Source organism: Rattus norvegicus, chromosome 5 (assembly GCF_036323735.1).
Source record: "Rattus norvegicus strain BN/NHsdMcwi chromosome 5, GRCr8, whole genome shotgun sequence".
Taxonomy (NCBI): Eukaryota; Metazoa; Chordata; class Mammalia; order Rodentia; family Muridae; genus Rattus; species Rattus norvegicus.
In genome coordinates this window covers 72,409,143-72,430,074 of record NC_086023.1, presented here as the reverse complement: position 1 = coordinate 72,430,074, position 20,932 = coordinate 72,409,143, and the positions used below count along the sequence as shown (strand labels likewise).

Here is a 20,932-nt window from a genome sequence, read left to right as displayed (position 1 = left end):
CATCTGGCTCCTGTAGGTCTGCACTTCTTTGCTTCATCCATCTTGTCTAATTGGGTGGCTGTATATGTATGGGCCACATGTGGGGCAGGCTCTGAATGGGAGTTCCTTCAGTCTCTGTTTTAATCTTTGCCTCTCTCTTCCCTGCCAAGGGTATTCTTGTTCCCCTTTTAGAGAAGGAGTGAAGCATTCACATTTTGATCATCCATCTTGAGTTTCATTTGTTCTAGGCATCTAGGGTAATTCAAGCATTTGGGCTAATAGCCACTTATCAATGAGTGCATACCATGTATGTCTTTCTGTGATTGGGTTAGCTCACTCAGGATGATATTTTCCAGTTCCAACCATTTGCCTACGAATTTCATAAAGCCGTTGTTTTTGATAGCTGAGTAATATTCCATTGTGTAGATGTACCACATTTTCTGTATCCATTCCTCTGTTGAAGGGCATCTGGGTTCTTTCCAGCTTCTGGCTATTATAAATAAGGCTGCGATGAACATAGTGGAGCACGTGTCTTTTTTATATGTTGGGGCATCTTTTGGGTATATGCCCAAGAGAGGTATAGCTGGATCCTCAGGCAGTTCAATGTCCAATTTTCTGAGGAACCTCCAGACTGATTTCCAGAATGGTTGTACCAGTCGAGTGCAGTAATTTCTTTTTTTTTTTTTTTTTTTTTGTTCTTTTTTTCGGAGCTGGGGACCGAACCCAGGGCCTTGCGCTTCCTAGGTAAGCGCTCTACCACTGAGCTAAATCCCCAGCCCGAGTGGTGCAGTAATTTCTTAAAGGCTCATGTTTATTCTTTCACTCTGTTTCCTACATGTGGACTTTTGAAGAAAATTTCTGGACCTTTTGTAACTTTTCTCTTATCACTGTTAAATGAAATAGCTTGTCTTTTCATTTTTGGTTTATGTGGCTTTCACTGGCTGCTTTTATAGTCTCTTTAGAATGAATTTCTTATAGTTTATTTTCAGTGTTGTATTGAAGGGTGGAGCATGTATGTAAGGAGCTTATTGCCTCTTTTCCACTTCTTAGAAGCTTCAGGATGCTGCCTAGGGTTTCTCCACACATTCCAAGCTCAAGCTTCATTGTGCCTTTTATGAAGGTAAAGACAGTTTACGGGAAATCAGAACCTTTAAGATTAAAATTGGTGTTGGAAAACATTCCTAGTTATAGTTTCAGTGTAGCTCCACAGTGTTGTTTGGGGGGCTCTACGGTGCTTCTGCAAGTGCTCTAGGGTAGCTCTTGCATATTCATAGTCCAGACTGGTTTTGTCACACGTCAAGCCACCAAGACATTCAAAAGTATTCTCCAAAGGTATTAAGCAAGTTAGTGACACAGCCATATCTAATGCGAACAGTGAAAGTCACAAGGCCAGCACAGCTGCTGGACAAAGATCCAGCAAAGCCTTGGTCTTGATCTTCATGTATGCTTTGGGGGCTTTTGATATTTGTACAACTTTCAGATCCAAGATTGGTGGGAAATACTTATGAATCATTTATACCCTCTTCCAGGAATACTGCTTCTAATCTTTCCCAGAAAATTCATGAACATACTAACCCATCCTGCTTTTAGTGAGATATCCTTATCTGGCCCTACTTGAAGGTCTTCCTTGTACCCTGGAGGATGTGAGTCAAATATAGATACCAGAGATCTCCTCACAGATGCGCTTGGAACATCTGGCCATGTACTTACTCAGGAGCAAGATAATTAGAACAAGATAAACTTAAAAAGGTAAATAAGATTTGGTGGGCTAGGGGTGTTGGCAGCAGATCAGATTAAAAGCCTCTTCCTACTATATTCCCAGGGAATTATAGAACATATAAGATCAGGGACCACATAGGGTATTCCCCTTGAGGAAAAGACACAGCAACAAAGTTAGATTAGCTGGAGTTCCTCTACCCTACACAGTGGCTTACACTGATGGACAGAAAATGGTGTGGAAAAATGATCTAAGAATAAAGTATTAAGACCTCCCTTTCTCAGAAAAGTTAACTCATGCAGAGACAATGTGGTGGTGTATGACCAAGGAACAAAAGAATACCTAAATTAGACATATAAATAAATTCTATGAAGGTATAAAATATAAACATTGTATTTTGGTAGAAACTGAATAGCAGCAGTAACTTTGGACTGAAGATTTTTCCTGGGCCTAATGACAGTTGGCACTCTGACCATTAAGAGTTATTAATATGCTGTTCGGGACATGGCAATTTACCTAGTCATGCTTGGAGAGTTTCCTTCTGTCTAGTGCCCTTGAAACCACAAGTTTCTTAAATACTTGGGTTATAGGGTTGACAAGAGGGAGTCATTGTAAAAGATAACTCTGTTCTGTCACTGTTTCTCAATGTTCACCAAACTTATGATGAAGAGGAAGTTACGAAACATGCCCAGAGACAAAAAGATATGATCTAAGATTTGGAACAGCATGAATCTATCCATGCCTACTGAGTTCTGCTTAAACACTTGAATTGCCAGTCAGTCAGGCTGCAAAATTCCGCCCATCCACCGTGTCTGATTTATTCCTCCTTCGCTGACTTCTATTCTCCTATGTGGGACTTGGCCATTGCTGAGGCTGGCCCTCTACAGGTTAGCTCTGGTCCACTCATTTCTGTTCACTCTTCCAGTGAGTTTTTCAAAAACTATTCTTTTTCTATGAACCACTTCCTTATATATACATATTCATATATATGTGATCAATAAATAATGCTCACAGAATAACTTGGTTCAAATATCTTTTTATACACCCAAAAATGAAATTAAGGAGTCAACTTCATTGCATATTTTTCTCCATTATCCACTCATCTTACAGGAAGTAATTGAATTTTCTTTTCCTTATGTTCCTACCAATTTTTCTATTGTACATTTTTGCCATTTCTCTCAATTTATTAAATCGAAGTGTTTCAATTTAAGCTCTACTTCTCTGACTTCTTGTGAACTGACTGTCTTTTCAGCTGTGTCATTTTTAGGGTCCTGGTTTATTACATTTTTTTTCAGTTTTCAGTTATAGTTTTTCTTATTGATTTGAAGACTTGCTGAAGATGCTAGGAGAAGAAACACAGTGACAGCAGAAATAAGATAAGGACCTTCAGTGTTGGCCTCTTGTATAATCCACACATGTACAGTGGCTCAGAAGGGTAGAGGATTATGTTGAGTGGGCTAGAAACTCACACAGAAATTGTGTGTGTGTGTGTGTGTGTGTGTGTGTGTGTGTGTGTGTGTGCACGATGTACTGTTTTATGTTCTCTATCATACAGGGTTATTACAAGAATAAAAATAAACACATGTTTATATTGGGGACTGATACTGAATTGTGCTTTCTCTTTAAACTTTCACAATATGAAAGATGTTATCCAGATGCACTCGACATAGGAACTTATTGGAAAGTTGATGTTTTTCCTAAGTTGAAGCTTAACTAAAACAGGTAAGCTAAGATAGTCAGGAAAACTAGAAAACAATTGGCCAACAGAATAGATTTATTATTTTATTGCCCACAAGTTAATTTCTGTTTGCTAACTCACTTGAGTAGAAAGAAGAATATTATTTTGCCCTATCAATTTCAGAAAGACAGTTTACAGAGAGTCTTCCCTGTAGAGTGTATGAGTCATGAGAAGAAATGTGTTTTTAGAGCATGCATTCTTAGATTTGAGTTCTGGTACTTACTACTTATGTGACCTTACAAGTTGCAAGTTATTTTGTCTTGATTGTTGGTTGGTAAAAATGAAACTGTTACTTAGAGTGATAGTGGTAATAAAATGAGATAATTGTCACTACCTTATTTCCCTGTAGAATTACAGCCATGTGTCATTTAATGCTAAACATTCCAAGAAATGTGTTGTTCAGATTTTTATACTTGAATTATCATGGAATATATTTACAAACTAATATCATTATTTCATTAGACCATTTAGTCTATAAGATTCCTGTGTACACCCTTATAGAAGAAGGGGTGGGGGATGAGATAGGGGGCTTGTGTCCAGGAATAACATTTGAAATGTAAATTAAAAAATCAAATAAAAAAAAAAAGCAAGGAGGTAAGTAGAAGGTTTGAGGAGTTTCAGACAGGATTTAGGTAATTATGTTTTCTGACTTGATCATGGGAGACAATGGTTGCTGCTGCCTCTGCTTGCAGTCATTTCTGTGAAGGTGGGTCCATGAATGTGGGATCTGAATACATTCTCATCCTTAGATTGCACATAAAAGATCCAAGGTTAAAGGGGTAAGGGATGTCACATGGATGCTCGTGTAGTAGAGTTAGAACTAGGATTCAGATCTTCCAGCTCCTGGCCCAGGCTTTGTTATCTCAGCTTTCTACTATGCTAAGCTGGGCTTAGGCCTAGCTTGATCATTCTTAGTCTGCAAGGCAAACCCTGTCACGACCCACCATTGAGTCATGTTGGCATGGGGTTACTTTTTATTCTCTGAAGTTCCAGGATTAGTGTCTCTACCACAGCATCGATCCACATTGTTTGCCTTTTGAGTCACTTCATTTGGAAAAGCTAATACGTTAACCTAATGAGAATCTGAAGTAGCAAGCATTAGAGGATCTAATGTCCTCAGGAAAAAAAATCACTGTAGATGCTTGTTTCTTTAGAAAATTAAGATTTAAAGGCTAGAGAAATAGCTCTGTGGTTAAGAGTACATGCCGTTCTTACAGAGGACCTGAGTTCAGGTCTCAGCACCATAGCAGGTAACTCACCATCACTTCCATATCCCAGGGCTCCAGCACCCTCTTCCGGCCTCTACTGATATTTGCAGTCATGTGCATGTACATAAGTGGCCCCCCACCACTAAAATAGTAAATCCTTAAAAAATAAGATAATGTATGTTTTTTGCTACCCAACACAGAAATTTTCAGCATGTCGAACAGAAAATTCAAACTACTTACCAGTTCTATGTCGCTGGCTCCTACTTCTCTTTCTGCACATCTGTCTTTCTCTTAGCTCACTACATTCCTGCCTACTGCCTTCCTGTTAGGCATTTAAACTCATTTCTTCTGAGACCTTAAACTAAAGGTCTCACCTTCTGGCTTCTTTCTCTTTAAGACCTTTCTCTCTGGCTTGACCTTTCTCATTGTTTAGGCTTTGGATAATCATCTCAGAGAGATTATCTCTACCTAACTAGACCCTGACACCCCATTCACTGCCCTCCTATTTTGCTCTTTTTAGCCAAGGTTATGCTCTTTAGCTATGTTATATAATTAATTCTTCAGGAATATTGGCTACATGAAAACAGGTATGCCCTCTGGTTAACCATGGACTTTCACATATGTAGTGTTAGGCATGTAGTTCAGTGAATATCTTTGTGTGTCAGATGCTGGTTGGGATTAGATTGAGGAGAGATCACTCCTTAGGGGATTTTTTTAAAAAAGAACACTTTTATCTATAAAATGATAAAAGCCTAAAGGCTATTATGGAATAAGACAACCAAATGCGAGTCTTATATGATGACAGGCCCGTAACTCCAACATTTACGAAGCTGTCCTAGTTAGGGTTACTATCACTATGAAGAATCACCATGACCAAAAGCAACTTTCGAAGGAACATGTTATTCCATTTGCACTTACACATCATAGTCCATCAGCAAAGGAAGTCAGGACTGGAACCCAAACAGGACAAAAACCTGGAGGTAGGAGCTGAGGTAAGACAATGGAAGGATGCTATCTTGCTCCCCATGGCTTGCTCAGCTTGCTTGCTTATAGAATCCAGGACCACGAGCCCAGACCACCAGCCCATTGTGTCCCCACCCACAATGGACTAGGCTCTCTTCCTTCAGTTACTAATGGAGAAAATGCCCTACAGGCTTACCTATAGTCAGATCTTATGAAAACAGTTTTTCAACTGACTATTCTTTCTCTCAGTTGACTATAGATTATGTCAAGTTGACATAAAATTAACCAGCACAGGAGAAGGGATGGAGAATAGGAGCTTGAGGAAATCATTAGCTACACAGTGAGTTCTAGAGTAGACTAGCCCACCTGAAGCCCCTTTTCAAAAAAAGCAAGCAAACAAAAAAGACCAAAACAAAGGCAAACAAGTGAGACTTGTCATCTTTTCCAAATGATCCTGATGTATCAAGACTGTCCAGTTTCTCCTAGCTGACCCTACTACGTCCCCCTTTTGTAGACACATGACCTGCATGATTGAAAGAATGAGTGTACCATGGCCTTAGTTCCCTAGAGCATCATAGACCTCCTGTGAATGGGAGTTGAAGTATAGAGAACCCCTCCCATACTTGCCAGTACAACAGAAACGAAACCAGGACATTGCCTGTCCTCCCTGCCCAGGGGTTGGGATGCTATCTTTCAAGTGAGACTCACGTCAAACATTGACAAATGGTGACATATAAATGCTTTTAGTTGTGATGAAATGATCCTACACTCCTGATGAGAACAGGGAAGGCCTAGCTATGACAAAATGCCCAGGGAAAATAAACTTAGAGGAAGGAAGACTTATTTTGCTTTATGTTTTTAGGGGTATCTGCGTATGGTTGCTTAGTACAGTTGCTTTTAGGACGGGCATGAGGTAGTACATTATGGTGGAAGAAGGCTGCTCGCTTTGTGCCAACCAAGAAACAAGAGATAGAGGAAGTGAGCCTAGATTCCAATACGCCTTTCAAGGTCGCAAGACCAGAGATGTATTTTCTCCATCTAGGCTCTCCCTCCTAAACTTTTCTAGCACCACTCAGTAACACTGTCACTTGTTGATGAAGGCTTCAACTGATGAGATGGGGAGAGGCACCATCGTAGGTCCAAACCATAACAAGTAGCATGATATTTCCTTAATGTAGGCACAGTTACAATAAGAGTGATAAATTATTCTTTTCTGTGCATTACATCAATTCTAAAGAAGATGAAAATATAAAAGCTAGTAAAAAGTATTAGAATATATTGGAAATTTTTTATTAGGGCAAATGTTTCCATGACTAAAATCACCTCATTTACATAAACATACTACAAGAGTCTTTGTTAAATAGGAAAAAAATTGAGATAAACATTAGTTAAATTATTAATAACATTTCAGCATATAAACCTGAGATCACAACTTTTAGTATGCTGATCTATTATTTTCTTTTTTTTTTCAGTTACTACTGTACTTTATTGTGTTCAACCAAATCACCATGTTACAAAAATAGCAAACTGCCATAATAAAAAAATAAGGCTCCTCTATCCAGCACCAGATAGCATCATTTTACTTTCAAGCCTAGAAATTGCACACTTGTATATAAACCAACCGAAGATGAGGATTGAGAGTTCATCTTGGTGGATTTTTCCTTTGATGAATATGAAGTGTCCTTCCTTATCTTTTTTGATGACTTTTAATTGAAAATTGATTTTATTTGATATTGGAATGGCTACTCCAGCTTGCTTCTTCTGACCATTTGCTTGGAAAGTTGTTTTCCAGCCTTTCACTCTGAGGTAGTGTCTGTCTTTGTCTCTGAGGTGTGTTTCCTGTAGGCAGCAGAATGCAGGGTCCTCATTGCGTATCCAGTTTGTTAATCTATGTCTTTTTATTGGGGAGTTGAGGCCATTGATGTTGAGAGATATTAAGGAATAGTGATTATTGCTTCCTGTTATATTCATATTTGGATAGTTTGGAAGTTATGTTTGTGTGCTTTTCTTCTCTTTGTTTTGTTGCCAAGACGATTAGTTTCTTGCTTCTTCTAGGGTATAGCTTGCCTCCTTATGTTGGGCTTTACCCTTTATTATCCTTTGTAGCGCTGGATTTGTAGAAAGATATTGTGTAAATTTGGTTTTGTCATGGAATATCTTGGTTTCTCCATCAATGTTAAGTGAGAGTTTTGCTGGATACAGTAACCTGGGCTGGCATTTGTGTTCTCTTAGGGTCTGTATGACATCTGTCCAGGATCTTCTGGCCTTCATAGTTTCTGGCGAAAAGTCTGGTGTGATTCTGATAGGTCTGCCTTTATATGTTACTTGACCTTTTTCCCTTACTGCTTTTAATATTCTTTCTTTATTTTGTGCGTTTGGTGTTTTGACTATTATGTGACGGGAGGTGTTTCTTTTCTGGTCCAATCTATTTGGAGTTCTGTAGGCTTCTTGTATGCCTATGGGTATCTCTTTTTTTAGGTTAGGGAAGTTTTCTTCTATGATTTTGTTGAAGATATTTACTGGTCCTTTGAGCTGGGAGTCTTCACTCTCTTCTATACCTATTATCCTTAGGTTTGATCTTCTCATTGAGTCCTGGATTTCCTGTATGTTTTGGACCAGTAGCTTTTTCTGCTTTACATTATCTTTGACAGTTGAGTCAATGATTTCTATGGAATCTTCTGCTCCCGAGATTCTCTCTTCCATCTCTTGAATTCTGTTGGCGAAGCTTGTATCTACAGCTCCTTGTCTTTTCTTTTGATTTTCTATGTCCAGGGTTGTTTCCATGTGTTCTTTCTTGATTGCTTCTATTTCCATTTTTAATTCCTTCAACTGTTTGATTGTGTTTTCCTGGAATTCTTTCAGGGATTTTTGTGTCTCCTCTCTATGGGTTTCTACTTGTTTATTTGTTTTCCTGGAATTCTTTCAGGCATTTTTGCGATTCCTCTCTGTAGGCTTCTACTTGTTCTCTAAGGGAGTTCTCCACGTCTTTCTTGAAGTCCTCCAGCATCATGATCAAATACGATTTTGAAACTAGATCTTGCTTTTCTGGTGTGTTTGGATATTCCATGTTTATTTTGGTGGGAGAATTGGGCTCCGATGATGCCATGTAGTCTTGGTTTCTGTTGCTTGGGTTCCTGCGCTTGCCTCTCGCCATCAGATTATCTCTAGTGTTACTTTGTTCTGCTATTTCTGACAGTGGCTAGACTGTCCTATAAGCCTGTGTGTCAGGAGTGCTGTAGACCTGTTTTCCTGTTTTCTTTCAGCCAGTTATGGGGACAGAGTGTTCTGCTTTCGGGCGTGTAGTTTTTCCTCTCTACAGGTCTTCAGCTGTTCCTGTGGGCCTGTGTCTTGAGTTCACCAGGCAGGTTTCTTGCAGGGGAAAAGTTGGTCCTACCTGTGGTTCCAAGGCTCAAATTTGCTCGTGGGAGCAAAGTCCTCTCCGCGGCAGCAGCAACCGGGAAGATCTGCGCCGCTCTTTCCGGGAGCCTCCGTGCACCAGGGTTCCAGATGGCGTTTGGTGTTTTCCTCTGGCATCTGGACGTGCGCAGTGTGCAGTCTCTTCTGGCCTCCCAGGCGCGCCCGCCTCTCTGAAGGTTCAGCTCTCCCTCCCACGGGATTTGGGTGCAGAGAACTGTTTATCCGGTCTGTTTCCTTCAGGTTCCGGCGGTGTCTCAGGCGCAGGGGTCCTGCCGCTCCTGGGCCCTCCCCTACAGGAACCCAGAGGCCTTATACAGTTGCCTCTTGGGCCAGGGATGTGGGCAGGGGCGGGCAGTGTTGGTGGTCTCCTCCGCTCTGCAGCCTCAGGAGTGCCCACCTGACCAGGCGGTGAGGTCTCTCTCCCACGGGGTTTGGGAGCAGAGAGCTGCGATCTATTATTTTCTAAGTGAGTGATTGATGATTAATACAGACAACACAGATTATTATATAGTTTTTCATATGAAGGAAGTTAAATAATATTTTCATGAATCCCTTTTGATATTATGAAATAAATTACCGAAACAAAACACATCTCAGGCAAAAAGACAAGATTAAAATGGATCATATATTTATTAATAATTTAAAAATATGGTCACACACTTCGAAATGCGATCTCATTTGAACAAAGGGTTGTCTTACAGAGTTGGTATTCTGAAACAAATGAACATGATCTTGATCTAGTGATTAAGTATCTTTGTTACAAAGGATCTGATTGAAGGAGATGCTAGTAAAAGCAATAAGGCATTTCAGCTTATAAACCTTAGAGTCTTCAAAGATTTCATTGGGACAAAATAACATTATTTTTAAGGTAATTACTTTTAATATATAGGGAAATGAATTCTATTTCCCATGCACACATAGGTTTAATAAAAGGGCCTTTAATGGTCTTTAAAAATGCACAGTAAATTAACTTACCACTTCCTTCAAATAAAAGTTGAAGTAATTCTCTAGAGAGAATTGAAGCACTGGCCACTGAAACATCTCACTTAGCTAGCAAAACAGTCAGTAGGAAACTATTTCAGTGGTGAAAATGACCAAGGAATCAGGAACATATTCTGTTGAGTATCTAGGTAGTTGACACTTTCCCGAACTGAAAAGACATTTCATAAGACACATAAAGTTATCAGATGTATCCAACTGGTTCTAACAAGAATTCTTGCCTCATGAAACAGCTCACCAGCAGACACGACTTTGGGATCTTCATGCGCTTGATGCCTCCCAGCTGCCCGACGATCTGCATCCTCGACCCACCACAGAACATGAACTGCAGAAGCAAATCAAAAGCTGCTTCATTTGCACATAAATAGAGAGAAATGAAGTTTGAAAAAGTCCGACTATCTCAAGTTAAAAGAGTGATACTAAGTATTTCAGTGATAAGATTTAAGAGGAGTCAGAGACATGGCAGTGCAGGTTATAGGTTAACTAGTCAAACTGGTTTTATAGATGAAGACGTAAAACAGGCTTATAAATCAAAGTGAAGTAAGATAGATAAAGGAATTCAAGACCCAAACTGTTTGACTTCCTACTGTGTTTTATGTTATTTTTCCATCTTGTGCTGGCAGCACAAGAATTGGTAATGAATGCAGAAGGGTCATCTAGGTGGTACTGGTTTTGAGGGCATACAGGGGGTCATGGAGAGCAGCTGAGACTTGGCATTGTGTCGCTGGGCTGGGGTCCCTGAAGAACATCCAGGAAAGGCCATTGGTGAGGATGCAGCTTCAGTTATAGTAGAGGCCTTAGCATGTTGGAGATGCCAGGCAAGTGGGATGATTACCAAGGACAGTAGCAGCTGTGGTTCAGAGCTGTGCAGGCTGAGGTTAGCAGAACTAGAGAAGTGGAGCATCCAAGGCCCCTTGAAGCCCTGAAGATCCATGAGTAGGTCCCAGATGTCAGGCACTGAACTTTTTATACTGTTGGATTTTTGGGTTTGCTTTGAATTTAATCGATACTATGTCCTGGTTCATCCATCTTGGAATAAGAAAGTAACTTCTTTTTGGTTTTACAAGAGTCCGCAGTTAAGAGACTTTGGATATTTTAAAGAGATTGAGCTCTTGAAGACTGTGTGGGTTTTAAAGTTATACTATGTTTTATACTGTGGTAATATTAACAATACATCTTGGGGACTGTACTGGCTGGTTTTGTGTGTCAACTTGACACAAGCTGGAGTTATCACAGAGAAAGGAGCCTCTCTTGAGAAATGCCCCCATGAGACCCAGCTGTAAGGCGTTTTCTCAATTGGTGATCAAGGCCTAGAGCATTGTGGGTGGTGCCATCCCTGGGTTGGTAGTGTTGGGTTCTATAGGAAGCAAGCTGAACAAGCCAGGGGAAGCAAGCCAGTAAGCAACATCCCTCCATGGCCTCTGCATCAGCTCCTGCCTCCAAGTTCCTACCCTGTGTGAGTTCCTGTCCTGACTTTCTTTGGTGATGAATATCAATGTGGAAGTGTAAGCTGAATAAACCCTTTCCTTCCCAACTTGCTTCCTGGTCGTGATGTTTGTGCAGGAACAGAAACCCTGACTAAGACAGGGACAAACAAGAAAGGAAAGTTTATTATGGTATGTTGACAAGTCAAGTTGACAAATGAGTCACTTTTGTTAGTTTGTTGTTGCTGCTGTTGTTGTTAACTTGACACAAAGCTTGAGACTTCTGAGGAAATGTGCCCGGTCAGATTGACCCACAAGCAAGCATGTGGAGCATTTTTTTTGATTAAAGACTGGTGTGGAAAAGACCAGGTCATTGGGGATGGTGTCACTCCTGGCTTAAAGACAAACCTGGCTAGGGTAAGAAAGCAGGTTCAGGAAGTCACAGGGAACAAGCCAGTAACCAACATTCTCCTATGACTTCTGCTTCAGTTCCTGCCTTGAGTTCCTGTCCTGAGTTTCCTTCAAGGTGGACTATTAACTGGAAGTATAAGCTGAATAAACCCTCACGTCCTCAAGTTGCTTGTGGTCCTGGTGTTTCATCACAGCAATAGAAACCTAATTGGGACAGGGAATATAGCTCAGTGGTAGAGCACTTGCCTACCATGCAGAAGGTCCTAGGTTCAATCCCTAGTGTTGAAAATAATATATTTAGAGGAATAAAAAGATCATAAAAGGAACAACAATGCCAAGCAACCAGAGCTTCCAGGGACTAAGCCACTACCCAAAGACTATACATGGACTGACCCTGGACTCTGACCCCATAGGTAGCAATGAATAGCCTAGTAAGAGCACCAGTGGAAGGGGAAGCCCTGGGTCCTGCTAAGACTGAACCCCCAGTGAATGTGATTGTTGGGGGGAGGGAGGTAATGGGGGGAGGATAGGGAGGGGAACACCCATACAGAAGGGGAGGGGGAAGGGTTAGGGAGATGTTGGCCCATGAATAACAATCGAAATGTAAATAAGAAATACTCAAGTTAATTAAGTTGGAAAAAAGAATAAAAAAAATCATAAAAGGAATAAAGTATTTCTTGAGGCTCTGTTGTTTTTAAAATTTTTTCATTTTATGTGTCAGAGAAAATAGAAGTTTAGCATTTCAAAATAGTTTTAGTGGGTGTTAAATTATAAATAAGAGACAACTTCTCAATTCTTAAAAATTAAAATGTACTAGATCCTGTCAGTAACATATAAACTGTAACCAACATGGAAATTTAAAAAGAAATATACAGCTGTACCTCTGTTGAGCAATCCATACTCTGAATGGAACACGCCAATTAGTTTAACGTAGCCTTGATTAGCATGGGCATTTACTGCCCTTTCAAATGCGTCACCCCATAGAGCTGGGCCACCAGGTTTCATCAGAAAAGTAGCCAGTTCATAGACTCCTAGATTTTGGAAAAAACAGTTTTAATGATAATAGCTAAGGAATTTCTATTCATACCTATATTCACTCGGTTTCAGTAGAAGCCTGCTCTGCATGTTCATATTTGAAGGACTGCACATGCATACACATGTACACAGATGCAATAATTATATTTGTATTATTTCCCATTAATTTTATGCTTAGAAATCCCTTATCCATGTTTAAACTTACTTTATGCTATTAATTGCACACATGACAAAAAGTGAGGATTCAGTGGGACCTGGAGAGATGCTTCTGCAGTTAAGAGCACGTTCTGCTCTTGAAGAGGACCAGAGTTCAGTTCCCAGCACCCATGTCAACAAGCTTGGCAATTTTACTTAATCAATTCCCCCACATAGTCAGTTTTGTAGGAAAAACATATACAGTGATTTAAAATTTAAAACGAAGTGTAATTTATAGATATATGTTCAATGTGTTTATTATAATATATCTCTATAATAGTTTATAATTAAATACGAATATTGTTTTAAAATGATGACAATATCACATATCACCCCTCACTGCCCCATACTAACTCTCATTGTGTGGTTTTCAACATTTACCGACCATGTGACATTCTCTATTACATAGATGAGGTTTACAACTGCTAAAACCCTTAAGGGGGAAGAATTCTTCATTAATCCCCACTTTTTAAGGACTTAGGAAACTGGGAGTGGTGGCCCACACATTTAATCCCAACACTCAGAGGCAGGAGGATTTTTGTGAGTTTGAGGCCAACCTGGGCTTCAGGGCAAGTTTCCAGGACAGTCGGAAACCCTATTTCAAGAAAAAAAGATAAAGGATAAAACAAAGAGGCATACTGTTTTATCTCAACAGTCTCATGTCCACAGATAAAAGGGAGTCTCCCTCAGTCCCAAAGCACACTAGAACTTAAAACATGTACTATTTCAGTCAGGAAATTCACAGTGCCTGAGACAGACTCACCTTCCTTGGGAGGCGTCCCTAATTTGCACCATGGTACCAAATAGGTAATCTCGCTCTCTTGTTTATCGATGAAAGGCAAATTTGGAATGAGGAATCGTTCTTGCCAATCATTATCCTTGGCCAAGGCTTTGTAAACCGCAGCACGCTGAGCATAACTATCTGTGGTAGAACAAACATGGAGAAAAGTCTTTTTTAAAAATTGTTTGAAAATCCTGTTTCTTTGAATCGTTAATCTGGGGCACGCAGGCACACCAGGCTGTGGATCTGGGGACAGCCATCTGAGATGCAGCATTGGCATCGACCTTCTCCTCATCTTCAGGGTGAAAGAAAGGGAAACAATTGTTGCACTCACATTGCACACCTTCCTCAGGTTCGTTGAAGGAAGCTGTGGATAGGAGCTAAGTTTCTCAGTCTGTGACATGGTAAGTAATATGATGCCAGCTTTTCAGGTTTGCAGCCTACAACAGTGTTTAACACTTCATGTGGACTACTCTTATTGTTTAGTTGAAGCACTCAACAAATTCTACCTTGGTAGTGATGGTAGGTGGTCAAGATGTATCTTGTATTCATGTTAACGTAACATAAGTGAACTTGAATGTACTTGGTATCATTTCCTTTGAACAAATAACTTCCAAAGAACTTGTGCTGATTCTCTAACTATGGTCAACCATCATTTCTTCCCCAGCATTCATTTCTCTGGCTTCTAAATCACTGGAATAGGCAGACATGTTTAACCATGTTTGAGCCTAGTACTAACTTTACTGTAAAGAGATCATGAGATGAAGGTAAAAGATTTATGTAGTTTATTTGAGGGATTAAAAATAACACCTGTTGGGTTGGGGATTTAGCTCAGTGGTAGAGCGCTTGCCTAGCAAGCGCAAGGCCCTGGGTTCGGTCCCCAGCTCCGGAAAAAAAAAAAAAAAAAAAACACCTGTCTTACAGCCTATAGTGAGGCAAACGGGACTGAATTACTTTTCCCAGTGGGTCATGTTTTAACATGAAGCACATTTGAAGCATAAGCTATATTGTTGGTGTTTTCTGTCTTTCCAAACGGAAAAAAAAACCCAACAAAATCTAACCAAACCCCAAGTGTACCCATGGCACCCACAGTTAGAATCTTTTCTCATTAAAGAGTTGTATGAACACTAATTGAACATAGATGACCAAACACTGAATGTAATTAATTATTATGTCTGCTGAACATGCTCAAATCCCCATGTAGGCTAACTAATAGTAGATTTTTAAAGTTAACCAACAATCTTGAATAATTTTGTAACTCGTTCTCCTTTTCCAAGGCAGTGTTGCTTCAGTAGGAGAAGAACACCTAGTAATGTTAATGTAAAATTCTTTAAATTTTTAAAGTAGTTTGGCAGTGAATTCTGTAACACTCTGGGAAGTAGAAATGAACTGAAAATAATCAGGGTTGAGGGAAGGTCAAAGTTGACTGCCATCCTCTCTGAACCTCCATTCACTCAAAACCCTGAGTGTGCGAACTGTTTCCACTAAGACATTGGTAACCAGGTCTAGCATCAGATATTTCTCTCATTCCGTGATCTTAACCTAATTGGGCTTTTGTGAACAGTTTTAAGCCTTGCATTAAATCAGTGTTCCAATAAGCCATGAAGTTTTTGAGAATAGTAGTCTAAAATTTAATCACTTGATAGATAACTCATGATTTCCCAGCTCTAATTTAGATTTTGGAAAAGGGCTATAAATGATGGACCAAGAAGGAAGGACTTGAATTTACTTTTTGGTTCTACACACTTTAAAAAATTTCTCTAGAAATGGACTAATGTATGTCCATCTAAGACTTATGCCGTATCTATGAGAATAAAAATCTCTATTGAACACTCGAACTGATAACTCATACCATACTTCCAAATATGGAATACTGTGTTTATTCTGCCTCCAAATCCTACACTCCAATATCCGACCAATTCAGAGTGAGCTGTCCGAAGATGAACATTTTTCTTAAAATTGTACAGGAACTCTTCCACATTTGAGGGTTTGAGATAGTAAGTACAAAACTCATAGAATGTTCCTTCTCGCTGTCTGTGGTCAGTAGCAAATGATGGGCACACCTGAGGAAAAGATAAACCAAATCTCAGTATTTGAGGGATGACAGAACTTATACATCTTTCCAACCAAATCCGGGGCTGAGTCAGAATCCCCGTTTCCATTTCTCTTTTCAACTCTCCATAGATGTGTTTTAGTAGAGTCAAAGATATCGACTGTTAAACATGTGAGTTTTTCTTAAGCCATTTTTCATAGAAAGTTGCCCCAAACTAAAGCAGTGCTACCTGTGCCAGAGGATCAATTAATAGTTGTTATTGTTGTTTTTTTCAAAGACAGGTCTCTGTATACCCCTGGTTGTCCTGGAACTCACTCTGTAGTCTAGGCTGGCCTAGAACTCATTGAAATCCACTTTCTTCTGCCTCCCAAGGGCTGGGATAAAAGGCATGTGCCACCACCGCCTGGTGAGACTCACATAAGTTATTTTCCCTTATATTCCTTTAATCCATAGTGTATGTGGTTAGAGCTTCATATGTGAAAGAACTTTGTAGACTGTATATCTTTGGGCATATACAATGAACATCTTTAGTAACATAAAAAAATATTTTGTTTTGTTTTTCGAGGCAGGGTTTCTCTGTGTAACAGTCCTGTCTGTCCTGGAACTCCGTGGACCAGGCTGTCCTCAAAGCAGAGAGACCTGCCTGCCTCTGCCTCCTGATTGCTGGGATTAGAGGCATGTTACCATGCTCAAATTAAAGAAAACTTTTTTTTAAAGAAGAGAAATTGATGTTCAGGTCAAATAATTGTTCCTACATTCAGCAAAAAATAGAACTGGAATGTAGGCAATGCACTAGGATGCCTTTGCTCCAACTGCTTTGCAAATCTGGCAATAAACCAGTGGTTCTCAGCCTTCCTGATGCTGCGACCCTTTAATAGAGTTCCTCATGCTGTTGTGACATGGACCATAAAATTATTTTGTTGCTACTTAACTGCAATTTTGCTATTTTTATGAATAGAAATGTAAATATCTGAAATGGAGAATATCTGAAATGTGACCCTGAAGGGGTCACGACCCACAGGTTAGGAACTACTGAAATAGAACATGGATGCTAAAAGATCATTGCCAGAATTGTCTGAATCACTGTCAGTTTCTTATGAGAGAAAGAGTGAAGATGGCCTTTAATATATTCATTTATATCAATGTGGTAGAAACACTTCTCAAGTATCCTTTTTAAAAAAGATTACTACATAAGTTTCTACTTTTTGCTCTGAGAGCACTTTTCCCTATGAAACACTTTGTTCGAAATTACCTTGAGTATGTGTCTGTACATATGCACACACATATGTGTACATATACTATATGACATCATGCTATAAACCCTATCTTATTTTCAAGTTGGGCCATCATACACCCATTTCATGAAGTTAATACTACCAGAAAAATCTGCTAAGGCAGGTCAAATGTTTATAAAAGCATAGAAAAAAATCACTGTATACATGACAACTTAGACTGAGTAGAAGAAGAAATATTTTTCCTTTTGATAAGTTTTTGCTTATAATTTTTTAAAGCTTAATATAATTTTCTCCCTTTAGTTCATTACATTGATTTCTACTCTAAACTATATTCTTACTACTTGTTTTAGTTAGGGTTTTATTGTTGTAAAGAGACATCATGATTATGGAAACTCATAAAACATTCAACTGGATCTGGCTTACAGTGTCAGCGGTTTAGTCCATTGTCAACACGCAGGAAGCATGGTAGCATCCACGCAGACCTGGTGCTGGGGAGGAGCTGAGAGTTGATCCACAGGCAGCAGACGGAAACTGTGAGCCGCACTAGGGGTAGCTTGAGCACATAAAAGATCTCAAAGCCTGCCTCCACAGTATCACACTTTCTCCAACAAGGCTGCACCTATTCCAAAAAGGCCACTCCCCAGGAGTCAAGCATTCAAACACCTGAGTCTATGAGGGCCATACCTATTCAAACCACCACATTCCACATCCTGGACCCCATAGGCTTGCAGCCATAACATAATGTAAAATACATTTCCCCATAGTCTATCACAGTCTCAGCAATGTTCAAAAGTGCAAAGTTCAAAGGGTCTTCTGAGATTCACACAATCTCTTAACTGCAATCCTCCGTAAAATAAAAATAAATAAAAATGCCAGATCACATACTTCCAACATATAATGGCACAAGGTATACATTACTGTTATAAAACATAGGAAGAGGAGCACAGTGAGGAAATACTGAACCAAAGCAAGACTGAAAACCAGCTGGGCAAACTCCAAACTCAGCATCTCCATGTCTGATGTCAAAGCACTCTTCAGATCTCCAACTCCTTTCAACTTTGTTGACTGCAACACACTTCTTTCTCTTGAGTGGATTCCACTCCCTGTTGGCCATTTTCCTTATTGGGTATCCCATGGCTCAGGCGTCTATGACATTTTGGGGGCTCCATTTTTACAGTTTCAACCAATGGCCTTTCTAGGCCTCCATGCAGAGAAACCCCTGCCATGTACCTGGTCTCAGAAACTTTCCTCAGTTGCAGACGGAGACTCCATAACCCCTTTTTTTTATTCTTGATTCAGAAGCCAGAACCACATGGCCAAAGCTGCCAAATTCTGCAGCTTGCTGGGGCTGGGATATGGTCCCCCCATTCAATTGCATCTTTACCAACTTTCTGGATTCTGTGATTTCCTTCACTGCCTAAGATTGGATGTCCTAGAACTTGCTTAGCAGACTGGTATTGACTCGGAGATCTGTGTGCCTTTATCTCAGGAGTACTTGGATTAAAGGTATGTACCACCATGCATGGACTTAAACTGTTCTTTAATTCTATCTCACAGGATAGAAACTTAGCTGTGTGGGATCTTGCATTGAGGTCTCCACTCTTACTCATTTAATATCTTGAATCTGTTCATCCCCTCAAACACAGGATTTAGCTCTATTTCACTTCCTGGTACCCCCTTTCTCCTAGAATCATATATTTTGATTTTTCCTTGTTCAGCTTGCTCCTCTTCATTAAAATGCTCTTTATAAGTGTGAACATTAGTAACTACATGACAGAGTCTATATTAGGCTGTTTTAACATTTCCTTTATAAAGGCAATGAATCCAAAACGCTTCACTTTAGCCTCAGGCAGTCTTTTTGGACAAAGGCAAAATGCAACCAAATACTTTGCCAAAATATCCCAAGAACAGAGCTGTACCCCACTCCTGGTACCAACTGGTAGAGTTTTATCGTTGTGAAGAAACAGCATGGTCATGGAAACTTTGTACAGAAAACATTTAACTAGGGCTGGCTTACAGTTTCAGATGTTTAGTCCATGTCTTTTTTTTTTTTTTTTTTTTTTGGTTCTTTTTTTCGGAGCTTCCTAGGCAAGCGCTCTACCAATGAGCTAAATCCCCAACCCCTAGTCCATGTCTTTATGGCAGGAGGCATGGCAGTGTCCAGACAGACATGGTGCTAAGGAAGGAGCTGAGAGTTCTACATCTTGACACACAGGCAGCAGAGGGAACCTGTGTGCCTCCCTGGGTGTACCTTGAGTATATATGAGACGTCAAGCCCGTCTCCACAGAGACACACTTTTTTCAATAAGGCCACACCTCCTCCAATAAGGCCACTCCCTGTGGGCCAAACATTCAAACACATGAGGCTGGGAGGGGCATACTTATCCAAACCTCCACATTGCTCAAACCAGTAAACTTCCTATAAAAATCTGCAGCCATCTTTGCATTTGATGGACATTTTTGTGCTTTAAACCAAAATCTACTAATGAGATTATTAGAACAAGTGCCTATTATTTATGAATGACTAGAACATCAGGACATGAGCCAGTGGCATTCACAACAATATTTTATAGGTTGATTCAAAGAGTGAGTGTGCATTTGGAGAGTGCAATAATTGTCAAGCCCACAACTTTTATTATTTCCTGGACACAATACACAGGAGGAAACCTACAGAGAGGAGGAAGTATGTGAGTGACTAGATAAAACCGTTTTACCAGACTTGGGTTGCAGAGTCAGAATTATGCTGGGGATAAGTCATACACTTCACCAATTTAAGACGATCTTGCCAGCACTGACTCATTAAAGAGAACGATGATTTAAGAAACAAAAATCAAACAAAGTTAGTATAATAGTGTAAGAAAACAATTGGTGACGCTGCATGGACAGCTCTGGATGAATAACTTTTAGTCTCTTCTTCAGGGTTTACTTGGTTCTAGACTAGGTTAACCTGATTCCTCTTCCTCCACTAGGGTAAGTAAAAGTCTGGACCAAAATGAGTTTATTCCCTGGATAAGCCAGTGCTCAACAGCTAGGGCTGAATGGTGAGCTTCCTTTGGTGAAGGTATCATCACAGCTTAGTCCAGTTTCTAGAAGCCCCAATCCCACCCTAACTGACAAGATCCTCCCATGCCACAACCGGCTGGTACCTGGACACTGAGACATCCCACTAGCGCTAGCCTTAACAAGCACTGACAGGGAGAGAAGCGCCTGCTCAGTACTCTAGCTCCCACACAGCTCTGCCCACTTTCCTGCACGTGACCCTGTGGCGCCCTACCGGATGCACCAGAGCCCGCGGGGCCAGCATCCTCCTCAGGCTGCTTTGGAGGGCGAGCATGGCGCAGCCTGGAGCGCTCAGGAAGACACGTTGGGTGCTTGGACAGGCGCTGTCCCAGCTTTCTGGTGCCTGTTCCTGCTTGGTTTGGTCCGAGCTGGACTGGGTGGGGTTCGTAGGAGCGGGTCCGCCCTTCTCCAGGTAGCAGAGGACCGACCTGTATGGTCTGTGGTCTCAGCTCTGACCCCTTGCTTGTCTTTTGTTCTGGTCCTGACGTCAAAGAGGATGTTGCAATGAGCAGAACTCTGTGCTTGGTACAGTTCCACATTCTGGGCTACCACTTTATGCTACCCTCTTTCCCACATCCGCAGGGCAGTAACACTCCAAAATATTGCTCTAGGTGTGGATGTATGTGGGTGCTTTAAAATCTCGGGGTGGGGGTGATCTTGTGATACTGCCCAGGAGCCTTCACATTCATCACAGAGTACTCTGCATCCCTGTTTACC

General features: G+C 40.4%; 1 protein-coding gene across 2 annotated transcripts; it reads right to left on the bottom strand.

Moving 5' to 3' along the window:
• Positions 1-9,633: 9,633 nt before the first annotated feature.
• Positions 9,634-20,710, bottom strand: Nipsnap3a (nipsnap homolog 3A (C. elegans)). 2 transcript variants are annotated; one of them, XR_354019.5, is made up of 7 exons: positions 20,430-20,710; positions 15,720-15,930; positions 13,850-14,008; positions 12,738-12,887; positions 10,260-10,346; positions 9,998-10,172; positions 9,634-9,733 (listed from the first exon to the last, which is right to left on the bottom strand). XR_354019.5 is itself a non-coding variant. In NM_001161846.1 (6 exons), the coding sequence occupies exons 1-6, from the start codon at positions 20,487-20,489 to the stop codon at positions 10,096-10,098; spliced, it is 744 nt and encodes a 247-aa protein (NP_001155318.1). In that variant the 5' UTR covers positions 20,490-20,650; the 3' UTR covers positions 9,949-10,095. The 2 variants fall into 2 exon arrangements, 1 of the variants encoding a protein (NP_001155318.1); NM_001161846.1 differs by lacking the exon at positions 9,634-9,733 and having other exon boundaries at positions 9,949-10,172; positions 20,430-20,650.
• Between the last annotated feature and the right edge of the window lie 222 nt (positions 20,711-20,932).